This window comes from Oncorhynchus masou, chromosome 30 (assembly GCF_036934945.1).
Source record: "Oncorhynchus masou masou isolate Uvic2021 chromosome 30, UVic_Omas_1.1, whole genome shotgun sequence".
NCBI classification, from domain to species: domain Eukaryota; kingdom Metazoa; phylum Chordata; class Actinopteri; order Salmoniformes; family Salmonidae; genus Oncorhynchus; species Oncorhynchus masou.
This window is the reverse complement of record NC_088241.1, coordinates 14,139,007-14,154,147: the sequence shown is the minus strand read 5'-3', so window position 1 is coordinate 14,154,147 and position 15,141 is coordinate 14,139,007. Positions and strand designations below refer to the sequence as shown.

The 15,141-nt window shown below is 44.1% G+C and overlaps 1 protein-coding gene across 2 annotated transcripts in view; it reads left to right on the top strand.

Annotated features, from left to right (window-relative positions):
- The window catches only part of zfpm2a (zinc finger protein, FOG family member 2a), a 153,480-nt gene that overhangs the window by 84,721 nt on the left and 53,618 nt on the right, over positions 1-15,141 (top strand). For both annotated transcript variants that reach the window (XM_064948072.1, XM_064948070.1), the window contains one exon: positions 14,391-14,502. In XM_064948072.1, the coding sequence (XP_064804144.1) occupies positions 14,391-14,502 (112 nt within the window). The remainder of the gene's footprint in view (positions 1-14,390; positions 14,503-15,141) is intronic.

Genomic DNA, 15,141 nt, shown 5'->3' with positions numbered 1-15,141 from the left:
GAGAGAGAGAGAGAGAGAGAGAGAGAGAGAGAGAGGGAGAGAGAGGAGGGAGGAGAGAGAGGCAGAGGGCCCAGAGAGAAAGGCCAAGGGCCCAGAGAGAGAGCGGGGGAGGGAGGGAGAGGGCCCAGAGAGAGAGACCAGAGAGAGAGAGAGAGAGAGAGAGAAATCATTGAGCGAGAGCCCAGACAAAAATAGAAAGTGAGCTGCCCAAAGCTGCAACCCCAGCTTGTCAGTACCCTGTTTGGTTGTGTTCTGTTCTTCCCAGGGTTGGGCAAGGTTCTCCTCTCTAACTGATGGAGCTGCCAGCGCTCAGCCTCATCCTTCACTTCTCTCACTTCTTCCCCTGATCAATCAGACTATTAAGCTCCAATTACACCAGCCAGCCCCGCCACACAACCAGGTGAGCGACAAGCACATTCAGCCAGCCCAGCCCAGACACTCACGCCCAACCAGCCAACACTCCCAAATTAACCCAAATGAATAGTGACACTGAGACATAAATGTCTGCAATCGAGGGCTTAATGACATGTCTGTGTCGAAGCTATTGAGTAGCAGGTGTCTTAAAAGTAGTAATTACACAAAGCGGGACAGGATGTGAAAAAAGGCCCACGGCTGGGCCAGAGTAGGTCCCAGTGTTGTGGTGAGCTGGGTTCTGTCTCTAGGTGTTGATAATTGATACAGGCTAATAATAAGCTGTGGATTTGGAGGCCTGTCTGTTCTAGATGAGTGTTACAGAGGCTGGAGCCTCCTGCTCTATGCTCATAATGCTCATTATAAAGGTCTATTGTAAGGCCTGGTTTCAGTGACTGCTCATCATTTTACTTTAGTCCTCAGTCGGTATTGATACAAAGATATTTAGGACAGTGTACGTATTGAGGGCAACCCCTAAAACAGACAGAAAACATGGTATGTTTCTACAACAGGCAGGAGGCAGGTGAATTTATATCATTATTGGTCATATCCTGGGAACACTACATTTGTTATTCTTGTTCCTTATATATCAGAAGGAAAGAGACAATGTTTTTGTATATTGTAGGCTATATTGTCTGTACTATTTGCTCCGGTGTGATGTGTTTCTGAGTGGAGAGACAGGAAGACACATCGGGGAAGCAGCTGGCAGTGGAAATGTTGTCGCATGTGAAGCAAAGGACAGAGACAAATCCTGTGTCATGTTCTTAACAATAATGTGTGTTCGCGTTAAGATATTAAGACATTGTTTTAGTTTCAATCTACATTTCTGTCATGGATTTTGTGAGAAATATGTGTATTATATACTGCAACCAAGTGATTGAGGCTAGCTGCTACAGTATTCTTTATCGTATGTAGTATTATGTGTGTTTTCTGAGAAGAGTAAACTTTTGGTTGTGAACAGAGAGTCTTACCTAGAGAGTGGAGACAAAAAGGAAAATGACAAGATACTGTCCTAATTTGCACCTGGGAGAGAGGTGGTGTCTGTCTGGCCCAGGAGGGGTTTTATAGTGTCATTTAGAACAAGGTGAGAAATGAGGTCCTGCCGTCCATGCTCCAAAAAAAGCACCCAAAAATGATTCAAGCCATCACTCAGACATTTATCTCCTCCCGGTTCCCACCCTCTCCCGTCAATATGTTTATTGTTAGCTACCCCCTAAACTTGAACAAGTGGTGGCGCGGATTTTTCTGCTCCGAAATTATATTTTTCTTCTTGTCATTGCTTCATTAATCAAGAGAAGGCATTCTGAAAAATGTTTTGTTTTGGAGGCTGCAATCTATTTTTTGTGTGTGTGTGTTGTTGTTAATCTGCGCCCGTGGCAGGTTTCCCCTTCGAAACGCAGCGCTAAGCAGCGGTATCGCAGGCCTATTGTTGTAGCCTCTGTCATAGCAAGGAGAGCCTGATGCAGGCCTGGACGAGCCTGATAAGGAAAGAGGATTCAACATGGCTGGAAAGGAGAATCAGTGGGACTTGAGAGTGGAGTACGGATGGGGCAGACGCGCACACAGACGTCCGCGCGCATGCGGGTGTGCGCCCACACACATGTACTCGCGTGCACACAAACGCATACACACACTCACACGTAAGCATGAACACACATGCAAGCACACAAATCATCATCATCATCACACTGGCACATGCCCAGGCAATTATTTACAGTACAACATCCAATTACATATGCAAGAAGACACCCCATGAGATAGTAGTTACAGTACACCACCTCTCTGCTACTGCTTACTGGCAACACACTGACTGCCACAGCACCATACAGCACACTAAGAAGTAACCAAAAAACAACAATGTATTTGATTTCTTGTATATTGTATATAAAGTCAACCTATCCTTTCTGTCTGAAAGTAATACCCTCTTGGATGTGGTTGGTAAAACCAGACAATTATCTGCACTAACCGGATTTGAATTTCTATGTTGGACACACAAATAATTTTGGCACAAAGAATGTGGCTCCATCTAATGAAATAATGGCCCTAAATTTTAGGCTGGGAACCAATTTGTGATTGCATGCATCAATTATTTCTTGGGCTTAAACCAATATTAAGACTGGGGTCTCTTCAGATGGGTAAAATGGTAATTATCTGGCGGTCTCTCTGACATTCACTGCGCCCCACATTTCTATCAACACTGTTATTGACCAGCACACACATTAAAGAGTTCACGTTATACCGCATTATTTTGATAAAGAAAACACGTATTCCTCTGAATTCATCCCTCTCTCAGTCTAAACCATCAGCTCGATGACAAAGATCTGACAACAACGCTTGGTTAGGCATACTTGTGAGTCGAATGGAGACTAGGGTTATGACCTGTGTCAGACGGGGGTGTCCAGGCCCCGGCGCCATTGTTTGGTGTCTTTCTAAGCTCCTTTCTATGGCTCCTCTCTCTGTGCTCTGCTGGGATCCATCCTGTGGCCATGCCGCCATGCCGTGGTGTATTAGCTGTGAAGGGCTCAGTGCTGCTCAGTGCTACTGGGGTTGGGGCTGTTGGGGCTGAGCTCCACTGTTTGAGATAATGCATGGTTGACTTGATCTACAAGTGAACCTGACATTCTCCTGTCCTTACATCACCACAAACAGATATGGCTGGTCCCCAGATAAGGAAGGCAGAATTCACTGACTTGCTTTGTGCCTTGCAGCCCTGCTGTGATGGCTACATAGTTTGCTCAATCTCACTATACATACAGGGAATGGATCTGTACACTAAATGTTACAGTGAGAACAGACGCTTTTTATGTTGAGTTGGGGCTTCAAATAGATATGTCAATTGAGAGAGAGAGAACATACACTGAGTGTACAAAACATTAGGAACAGCTCTTTCCATGGCATAAGCTGACCAGGTGTTAAATCTACTTCAATCAGTGTAGATGAAGGGGAGGAGACAGGTTAAAGAAGGATTTTTAAGCCTTGAGACAATATAGACATGGATTGTGTGTGTGTGCAATTCAGAATGTGAATGGACAAGACAGAACATTTAAGTGCCGTTGAACGGGGTATGGTAGTAGTTGCCAGGCGCACCGGTTTGAGTGTTTCAAGAACTGCAACGCTGCTGGATTTTTCATGCTCAACAGTTTCCCGTGTGTATCAAGAATGATCCACCACCCAAATGACATCCAGCCACCTTGACACAACTGTTTCAAGCACTGGAGTCAACATGGGCCAGTATCCCTGTGCAACGCTTTCGACACCTTGTAGTGTCGACAAATTGAGGATGTTCTGAGGGCAATAGGGGGTGCAACTCAATATTAGGAAGGTGTTCTTAATGTTTTGTGCAGTCTGTGTATAACATTAAGTACAGAAGTGTAGAATGCTTATGCTCCTCAATAAACATAAACATAACAATAAACATAATCCTTGATAAAGATAATTCGACACCTGCTATGAACATGAACATTCAGGACCATTTGATTCATTCGGCAAGATATATTGCATACTGTAAAAGAAGGAAATGTGTGAAATTTGAACTTGATCTAAATCATTTGAAGCGAGGTACACTGTGTCTACAACACATCATAACCCAACAAGTACCCAATCTAGCGGAAACATTCATTGACATTCCTAAACCTTTGAGAAAAGTCATAGTGTATAACTTAGAAAAGTCAATATGAGCGTCTATGTCAATCGAAAGAGTAGATATCCATTAACATACACAACAGACCTCCATTGCAGTTGGAGGGAAAACAGAAAAGTGAAAAGAAGTTGAGTGGTGCCAGCTGCTTTGCCATCTGTCTCTGTCATGGCAGTACTTGTGATATGTTGAAACAACTTCCCTGAGAAGTGCTCCAGATAATCTGTGATTGTTTCCATTTGTGAACTCCTGAAAGTATTCTACATTACAGTGGGGACTAAAGTTATTTATGGTGCTGGTTAAAGCTTTAGAGGACTGACCATCATTCCCTTCAGCAGTCAACATACACACACACACACACACACACACACACACACACACACACACACACACACACACACACACACACACACACACACACACACACACACACACACACATACTCTGTCTCGTCTATAATTACCTAAAACATATGTTACAGTGCTTCATCATCCTTATCATTATGTTATCAGTATTGTGGAGAACTTTCAGTCCTAGACAAATATGCTGCTCATCCCACTAGAATGCATCATTACGTGCAGGCCCCATGGTCTGCTGGTCTACAGTAGGTACATGTATGCAACCCTGGAGACCGGGGTTCAATCCCCGTCTTCCCACTTTGTCTCCTCTTAATCTGTCTTCCCCGCCGTTTCTAATCTGTCTGAATAAAGCAAAAATGCCTAAGTAATATATCTTTAAGAAAGCATCATAACATGTAGGCTGCTTGATGTTTTCAGGACCCTTTGATGCCATGCCACTGATGCCATCCATTATTTATAGCATGCTGCCACCACATCACATCTCCCCACACGTAAACCAGGCCACTCTAAGACCCAGTCTGAAATTGCACTTTATTCCCTATATAGTGCACTACATGGGCCCTGGTGAAAAGTAGTGCACTATATAGGGAATGAATAGGGTGCCAGTTAGGACGCAGTCTAAGTCTCTATGTGGGGTTGGCCTAGGCTGGGCTGCTGCATTCTCTTTGCTCTTGGTTGTGGGGTTGGCCTAGGCTGGGCTGCTGCGTTCTCTTTGCTCTTGGTTGTGGGGTTGGCCTAGGCTGGGCTGCTGCGTTCTCTTTCCTCTTGGTTGTGGGGTTGGCCTAGGCTGGGCTGCTGCGTTCTCTTTCCTCTTGGTTGTGGGGTTGGCCTAGGCTGGGCTGCTGCGTTCTCTTTGCTCTTGGTTGTGGGGTTGGCCTAGGCTGGGCTGCTGCGTTCTCTTTCCTCTTGGTTGTGGGGTTGGCCTAGGCTGGGCTGCTGGTTGTGGGGTTGGCGGCTGGGCTGCTGCTCTTTGCTCTTGGTTGTGGGGTTGGCCTAGGCTGGGCTGCTGCGTTCTCTTTGCTCTTGGTTGTGGGGTTGGCCTAGGCTGGGCTGCTGCGTTCTCTTTGCTCTTGGTTGTGGGGTTGGCCTAGGCTGGGCTGCTGCGTTCTCTTTCCTCTTGGTTGTGGGGTTGGCCTAGGCTGGGCTGCTGCGTTCTCTTTCCTCTTGGTTGTGGGGTTGGCCTAGGCTGGGCTGCTGCGTTCTCTTTGCTCTTGGTTGTGGGGTTGGCCTAGGCTGGGCTGCTGCGTTCTCTTTCCTCTTGGTTGTGGGGTTGGCCTAGGCTGGGCTGCTGCGTTCTCTTTCCTCTTGGTTGTGGGGTTGGCCTAGGCTGGGCTGCTGCGTTCTCTTTGCTCTTGGTTGTGGGGTTGGCCTAGGCTGGGCTGCTGCGTTCTCTTTCCTCTTGGTTGTGGGGTTGGCCTAGGCTGGGCTGCTGCGTTCTCTTTCCTCTTGGTTGTGGGGTTGGCCTAGGCTGGGCTGCTGCGTTCTCTTTCCTCTTGGTTGTGGGGTTGGCCTAGGCTGGGCTGCTGCGTTCTCTTTGCTTTGGTTGTGGGGTTGGCTCTTGGTTGTGGGGTTGGCCTAGGCTGGGCTGCTGCGTTCTCTTTCCTCTTGGTTGTGGGGTTGGCCTAGGCTGGGCTGCTGCGTTCTCTTTCCTCTTGGTTGTGGGGTTGGCCTAGGCTGGGCTGCTGCGTTCTCTTTCCTCTTGGTTGTGGGGTTGGCCTAGGCTGGGCTGCTGCATTGTGGGGTTGGCCTAGGCTGGGCTTTCCTCTTGGTTGTGGGGTTGGCCTAGGCTGGGCTGCTGCGTTCTCTTTCCTCTTGGTTGTGGGGTTGGGCTGGGCTGCTGCGTTCTCTTTCCTCTTGGTTGTGGGGTTGGCTGGCTGGGCTGTGCGTCTCTTTCCTCTTGGTTGTGGGGTTGGCCTAGGCTGGGCTGCTGCGTTCTCTTTCCTCTTGGTTGTGGGGTTGGCCTAGGCTGGGCTGCTGCGTTCTCTTTCCTCTTGGTTGTGGGGTTGGCCTAGGCTGGGCTGCTGCGTTCTCTTTCCTCTTGGTTGTGGGGTTGGCCTAGGCTGGGCTGCTGCGTTCTCTTTCCTCTTGGTTGTGGGGTTGGCCTAGGCTGGGCTGCTGCGTTCTCTTTCCTCTTGGTTGTGGGGTTGGCCTAGGCTGGGCTGCTGCGTTCTCTTTCCTCTTGGTTGTGGGGTTGGCCTAGGCTGGGCTGCTGCATTCTCTTTCCTCTTGGTTGTGGGGTTGGCCTAGGCTGGGCTGCTGCGTTCTCTTTCCTCTTGGTTGTGGGGTTGGCCTAGGCTGGGCTGCTGCGTTCTCTTTCCTCTTGGTTGTGGGGTTGGCCTAGGCTGGGCTGCTGCGTTCTCTTTCCTCTTGGTTGTGGGGTTGGCCTAGGCTGGGCTGCTGCGTTCTCTTTCCTCTTGGTTGTGGGGTTGGCCTAGGCTGGGCTGCTGCGTTCTCTTTCCTCTTGGTTGTGGGGTTGGCCTAGGCTGGGCTGCTGCGTTCTCTTTGCTCTTGGTTGTGGGGTTAGGCTGGGCTGCTGCGTTCTCTTTGCACTTGGTTGCACTGGTGGAGGAGTCTAGGAACACAGTGGAGGCTTTGCTTGCTTCACCTCCTCCAGCGAGGGCAAGTCCCTGCTGCCGGCCTCTGATAAGTCCGCCCTGTCCCGGCCTCCAGCCCCAATCCAGCCCCCCAGTACTCCAGCCCCCCAGCCTTGCTAGCCTGGCACGGGGGCCACCAAAGCCCAAAGACAAAACCCTGTCAAATGACACCAGATGGATGAACAGCAGAAAATGAAAGTATTCCGTGAAGAATGCTGATTTGGTCGGTGGTCACATGGGTCTTCTATCAGCGGAGGCTTTGAGATAAAGAACCCAGATAAGACCAGAGGAGAGGAGGCCTGGACAGTGTCGGCTTCACAGGCCTGGTGGTCCAGCACATAGCAGTGTGTGTGGGTGTTTGTATGTGTCTGTGCGAATGTGTGTTTGTGTGTGTGTGTGTTTATGAGGCTGTCAAAACAGGAATATTACACCACAGGGTCGTCAGGAAACTAATTGGGTAACAAAGACCATTTCCCGTCCTGGAGCCCCATCTTTTAACAGTCCGTGTGCTGAGACTGTGATAAGGGAGTTCACGTCTAATACATTTAGTGGGGGCAAGTTCACCATCTTTATCTTATTTACCTACCTCAGTGTAAATATGGCCGGTCTTTAAAGGGGATTTATTAAGACCCCCGTTTCTCTAAAGTGCACGCGAGAATCAAACTGTTTCTGTGTCATAGGTATACAATCAAATGATTATGCAAATATCAGTAGGTAAGGATTTTTCCGCGGTTCAGGGTTGGCCAAGAGGGTTGTGCAAAACAGCTTCCTTAAATATAATGCTTTTTATTGCATCGTGATTTCTGACTTCACAGAGAAGAAATAAGAGTTCAAAGGAATGTATTAAAAATCCAAGGCTGTATCTTAAAGGGGCATTGAGGTTTATCCAGGCTTTATTCAAGCATCATCTTGCCTTGAATGTGATTGTTTGTCTTCACTGACTTCTGACTGCTCCTAGGTCTGTGTTTATGTGTGGAGGGATAGCTTGTGACCTTAATGGCTGATAGACTTTGTCTCTTCATGTCTTCTTTGAACAAAGGCCCCTCCGTGTGTTTATTCCTGTGTGTTTAAAGTGGAGCTGTCCGGAGTATGAGCCACCTGGATGGTTCAGTGACCCTGGGGGAACAGTAATGTACCATACAGGTGAACACATCGCTGGCTGTCGCTTCTCTATTATGTGCTCACATAGTTTCTCATGGCTCCAGGAGCCGAGCCCTAAGTTACATGCAAAGATCAAACAAGTCCCCAATTGAATTCAAATAGCGAGAACTGAGGCGTTCAATGTTATTTCTCTGACCGAAGCCAAACAGTAGGAAGACGTGCATGTACAGGATGTGTACCTCCTAGTCATTATTAAGTAGTGAAGCGTGCATTACAAATTCTACTTTCTCTTTCTTTATTCCCTACTTCAAAAAATGATACATAGGCTACACATTATATTCTGTATCTGCAACTTGCAGTTCATGGATTAACATGAATTTGAATGAAACGTCCACTTCAGCCAAACAACTGGTTGGCGAACAGGGACAATAGACCAGAACATGTCAAAGGCCCGTAGTCTGTCTGTTGCATTAAGGAGGAGATGATCATAAGATATTAGAGAGAGAGAGAGAGAGAGAGAGAGAGAGAGAGAGAGAGAGAGAGAGGACTTGTCTGGAGGGCTGGTAGATCTTCCACTACACTGGATGAGTTTGGAGTTGGAGCAGCTCTTACTGCCTGGAGGCTTGGGAGAATTGGAAGATGCTTGAAACTCATTGCTTTCCCTCACTCACTCCTTTTTTCTGACTGTCTTTCTCTGCCTCCCTGTCTTACTCCATATGTGGCTTTAGGTATGTTGTATTGTAGTGATCAATCAACATACACTCAATGTTGTATTTAAGACCCACAGTCACTTATAGTCCATATGTGGTTACAATCAGGAACAGATACATTCAAATAAGTAAGAACAGATAGGATGTCACTTAAATGATCAAATACTGTATGTATATTTCCCATGGCTGCCATGATCTACAAACTAAAGGCACAGCAATGGTAGCTGCCATTATAGCAACAACAATTAAAGGCAGAGTGATTGGTGTCCTTTTAAAGATTGCAGGAACAGCAGTGACTCTCAATTTAATCGATTTAAAAGGAAAAGTCAATTTAACAAAGTTGAAAAGAGAAAGATGTGGGGAAGGGGGGGGTAGAAAAGAAAAAAGCATTCTTTTGCACTCAAGCAGTAAACTAACTGCAGCACAGAGCGAGCACAGGGAGGGAGAAGATTTCTGCCGAATTATCTCCCACCTCACATTTGCTCTTAGGCAAGCAGTTTAAAAGCCAAGCGATTGAGCCAGTGATCCAATTTGAAATGCAGAAATGATTAGAGCAGCTTGCCTCATTTCATATCGAAATGCTCTGATTTATGACAGGGCAGCAGCCAAGATCTATCTCTAAAGGGAATTAGTGTCGAATTTTTGCATATTTCTGTTATTTAGTCTCCCAATAGCAGATGCTGCTGTAGGGAGAGAGAGAAAAAGAAAGCTACATGAAGGTACTGTATATTTATATTTGGGCAGATGTAACTATACTACCTTTAAAAGATGGAGAGAATGGCTTGAAATGAGACCTGAGAAAGGGATGCATTGGAAGCATTTCCCAGTTCATTTGGGATGTTGACAGATAATCATCTTTTTTTAGGGTTAAATTAAAGGAAAATATACATAAATATCCATATTCTGAATATAAGCTTTCTATACATGCATAGAAACTTGGAGATGGATTGAAAGAGAAAGTGTTTTGGCCATTTATTCGACAGAAAGACCCTGGCAAGTCATCCGTCCTTGAGGCTAAAGAAATATTAATATGGGAATGAGATAACGAGGGCTAGAGGAAAATCTCCTCTAATGAAATTTCCAGTTGACCACATGCAATTTGTTTCATCGCGGTGAACAACTAATTGCAATGGACGTTATCAAGGTGTGTGCTGTAGTATGCTGTAAATAGGTGCAAATCCTCTATCCCTATATACCTCCACCGCAGTAACATATCATAGAGAAACTAGACATAACACATCTATAAGCTTTTCTGCCCTTGTTTTTTCATATAAAGGGCTAACCCCTTATATGGACATGACACATCAAAACTATTAGTGGCATGTTGTTCAAAATATAAACGCTTGGGCCAAGCGCTGTGTGTGGGAGTGAAAAACACAGAGAGATGAACTGAAGGAAAGGACCCTGCTGCTTCTTCTACTATTTACAGTGTTTTTCACTGAAGAAAAAACAAACAATATTTATACTGGACTTAAGGACTAGTTTCATTTAAGAAACGGAATAAATATTATTGAAAAATAAAAAAATGAAATTTGTATTTTCAAAGTAAAATGCTATAAATAAATATTTGCATTTGTATTATGATTAAGAGCACATTTAGTCTTTCATACTGTAGTGTTTTTAATCCATGGCTACTGGATATACAGTGGACCTTTTAAGCAAAACAACAAGTAGAATATATCGTAAAGATGCTCAGACTAAAACGGGGTTTGATTTCTCTACAGTTGGGGATCAAGACTGATACAGTACTACATTTGTGACCTTGGTAGAAAAAAACGAAGGGAAAAAGATGAGGAAGGAATCATTCTCACCAAGGATTGATATCGATTTCCCCTGGCCTGACCGTGAAGCGGGTTAAGAGTTGCCCAGTGGTGGTGAAATGGGCAGTGGTGATATCATTAGCTTGTTTACACAGGAAACCAGTGAGTTAGGAGGAAGCTGAGTGTCACAAGCCACTTTCTTCCTCACCTCCTTCAGCTGATCTGAGGATCATGGTATCAAGGAGGGATTAGTAGCGACTTGGGATTTGTGTGATTGGTTAATTTATTGCGGTGATGGCAGGTCTTTCATCTATGGCAACATTTAATCAGCCCAGCCACAGAGGCTATTACAGGTTAGCTCCTTTCTGGAGTCAGTCCGGCGCTGCCATCAACTCCATCACAATTCCCCTGAAAATTCCAAATTATCTGGAACAGGCTTTAGCTTCTCAGTAATAAAAATTAGAACAGATTCCTGATAGAAGCTTTTCCTCACACAGTGCCAATTATAAATAGCTCGGGCTCTGCCTTTGGAAGGAAGAAGGAAAAAATCAAACTATGAGAGATGTGCAATGGAACTTATCGCACAGCCCCTGCTCTTCGCTCTGATCCAAATCCGTGTGGCTGAAAATTTATATTAGATTTTATCACAGAGGCCTAAGTCTAGAAAAATCAATGAAGGTTATCTTTTATGTTGCAGCAACTTGTGGAAATATTGATTTTCATTTTATAGCGACTTTGGAGCATCATTTTGTAATCACTTCCTCGCTGACTACACTGTTTTGGTAACTGTATCTTTTACACGTTGGTTGAACGGTAACAGGGCTCAGAAAAAAAACCTGGGAGAGTATTGAAACCACTGGAGTGAGGAAACAGGGTGGACAAACCACAACACACCATGAGGAGGAAGGGTGGATGGTTTTCAACACTTATCCATGACATTACTTTATAAAGTGACACATTTTGTCACATTTATTTTCCATCTAATTTACTGTAGCTACTTCAAATGTCCCTGTTTTACTTTATTGAAGAAAAAACATTTAGGGACCGAGTTAATTGTCATACATTTTCAAATTTAAACATGACCATTGTTTAATTCTGATTGAATTAATACATCCACCTATTTTAATTTCTGTGAATGGTGAAACACTCTCTTAATCACTGTCAATAAAATGCGGAGACCTCTGATCCGTAGACACTGTAGAATAGCTAGTCTTAATATTAGTCTGAATGAAACCGTATTGTATCTGGCTTTGGATTTTAAAGCCGGTGGTGTTGATGTTGTAATATCCAATAGGGGTCAGTATTATTTGCTGTTCTGAATACATTTATTCATGAGGAAGTGGAACAGGACAGAGTCACTGTTGTACGTCACATTCCTTAGTTGTGATTGGTAGTTAGAGAAAGGGGTATGTTTTTATTTTGTATACATCCCTCTTACTCCACTCTTTTTTTGTCTGAAGCTTTGACGACAAATGTACTGTATTTACTGTATCGGAAGAGGGCGTTCATTTAAGGCTAAAATGCTCCTCCCCTTGGTGACATCGTTGTGTGTTATACCCAGAATACAGCTTCTCTACATTCCTTTGTCTGAAATAGTTCAGAGCCCCAACATAGTCATTATTTCGAGTAGTACATTTATATGAATGGCTCATATAAATTTCAGCAAAATAAAAAATACAGCTATATGATAAATTGACCATTATTTTGATAAATGTATTCAGTTAATTTATTAATTTACAATTGGTTATGTTTAGTTTTACAAATAAATTATGTTATGATGATTTTGACAATGAATCGTTATATTAAGAAATCACATTGAGAAAAAAAATGTAAAAAATGTAAATAATTCAAATTCAAATACAATAATAAAGGAAATGTAATCCAGTAAATATGTTTTCTTTCTTACAGTATTTCTAATGTTGAAAACTATACCCATATATTATTATTACTCTCTCCCTGGTGAGAGGCAGTGTAATATAGTGAATTCCCAGAAGGCCTTAGAGACTAGACAGACAGGAAGAGGGGAAGAAGAAGCCTCACACAGCTAAATAAGAGAGATGGCCCCCAGTCTGGAGATCTGACAAAGGGTTAATCCGATTCTCATTTTAGATAGTCGTCGTAGCAACAATCAGATCCGTCTCCTTTGCTCCTTTTGACAGGGTTGTAAGATTTACAGGTTCGCTGAAGATATGCGACTTTATTGTCAGGCTAATTTGAGATGTGAAATAGAGGACGGCTTAAATGACGGAGGTCTCTCTCTGTTCCTCTGCCAGGGTGGGATAAGATACCTAAATATTAAGGAATGAGAAAATCAACAGACACAATGTGCTGTTCACTAGGTTTTTGATCCGTCTGACTGGCACAAGTCCACCATTGCTTCGAGCTGCTATGTAAGAACTAGAGTTGAGGTTTTCTTTTCATTTTATACATATTGTTTCATTTGTGTGTGACAGACTGACTGAGATCAGAGCCCATATGCTGTCTACACTTTAGTTATTGAATGTAGCCGACAATATTTCTGTTTTCTCAGAAAGAGAGAGAGCCCTCTAATCCTCAGTCACTACTAACAAAATATTTCTGTGTGTGTGTGTGTGTCTAAACACTCCTTCACCTGCATTGCGTAATAAATCAATCTTTTGTGTGTATCTGTGCCAATTCAGACCTTTAACGTGTGAAAGTGGCCATTGCATTTATCCTTGAAAGGTTGTTGCTGCCTTTCCAAAGAAATATCTGAAACACATAGTGACGACTTGTGCTTTTCTGTTGCATTAGGCAGATGGATGGTGTCTCATGGCAGCCTGTTTCAAATGGAAAAATAAATGAAGTGTCGAGAAGAGATTTCACCCCAGACCATTTTCTCTTAGCTAAACTATTTCTGTAACACCCTAATGAAGGAGGGCCTGGGGGTTAAAAAGTAATGGCCTTGAAATACTGACATTTTGCCTGCGAGCAATAGGCTACTGTAACGGCTGCCCAAGAAAGATGCTTCTACCCTGTCCATGAGCACTGAAGATCTACTCTTGGCTTTCATTACCCTTTGTAAAATAAAAAAATAAAAAAGCCATTTAAAAAATAAAATAGAATAGAAAATCATATGAAAATAAATAGAAAGGCCTTTCCAATCTGACCGAGCCCTCTCCATGTCTGGTTGTGAATACATTTAGCTGGGGCCACAGTATCTATCTCCCTGTTTTCCTTCCATACAAATAACTTAAAGCACCAACACTTGACCCGAGCCCAGAAGAAAAATGATGTTACACATTCAGAATAATTTGCCGGCGTATTATAAGACGTAGCCTCAATCGCCCTTTGAAATAGATACTGATTCTTTAAATTCTACCCTGGCTGTTTCAGGAAATAGTGAGATCCCAGCGATAGCGCAGCACAATGTGCCTAAAGTTCACTCCTGAACACTCGCCTCCTTCACTCTAAAAGTCATCGGCATTCTGGCCATCCGAGATCTTCTTAATCTGGGAGATCTGATACTGTATCATTGGGATCATAGGGACCAGGTTTTAGCAGTACTGTATGCCCCCCCCCCCCTCCAACCACTCTCATACCCCAACTGCCCCCACCACCTTGATCCTATTCCTCTGCCCCCCCCCCTCCCTCCCCCTCCCTCCCCCTCCCCCAACCATCTCAATTCCCAAATCTTCTCATTGCGGGGAGAAGAAGAGGACCTACTAGCTTATAGAATGACCCTGTTTATGTCTTGCAGAGAAGAATAGGAAGCATAACTTGGTGGCTATTATTAATTATTGTTTGTTTAATCACCAAAATAAGCAAATGATTAGTGTTTGTTATCTGTCCCTGTCCAGAAGATGAAGAGCTGTGTGCCGGTGGTGCTCAGCGCGGGCCCCAGGTGGCTGCTGGATGTGACTTGGCAAGGAGCAGAAGACAACAAAAATAACTGTGTGGTGTACAGCAAAGGTAAGCTCAATCTCCAGACTGTTGTATACAGTCTGTTATCTCCCTAGCAACACCACAGCAGCCAAACACACGGTCTGACAGACAATTCCCCCACTTAAGTTCTGCTGTATGTCTGTCTCATTGTCTTTCACTCGAAATATATATATATTTTTACATCCCTCTGAAGTCATTTAGTGTATCAACTCAAAAGTCTTCATTAGGAACGGGAAAACAACATACAAGACACAAAGTCAGAGGTTTTCGATTTCACGAGGTAAATATATTCCTTCGCTTTTTGTACACAGTCTGAGTGAATTCCTCTCTGTTCACAAATCACAATTCCCCAAAATTATTATGTAGACGATAATCTGAAATTTGCTAATGGCATATCTCTCTTTTTATGTAATGTGGGGTTACTGGGTGTGACCGTAGAGGTTGTTAGTCTCCAATCACACTGAAATAAAAATGAGGGATTTAGTTGCTGTCTGATACAACTAGAATGCCCTTATTAGGCAAGCTCAAAATGGCTGCCCTCCATAGTTCATGATTGGGCTTCAGGTTACTGATTGTAAAATGCTAATACGGCACACTGACAGTAGCATCTTCAGACTTCAGTCTTTATGAAAGCACTGTGCTGCTGACTGGCTGCTGCAGCCCATA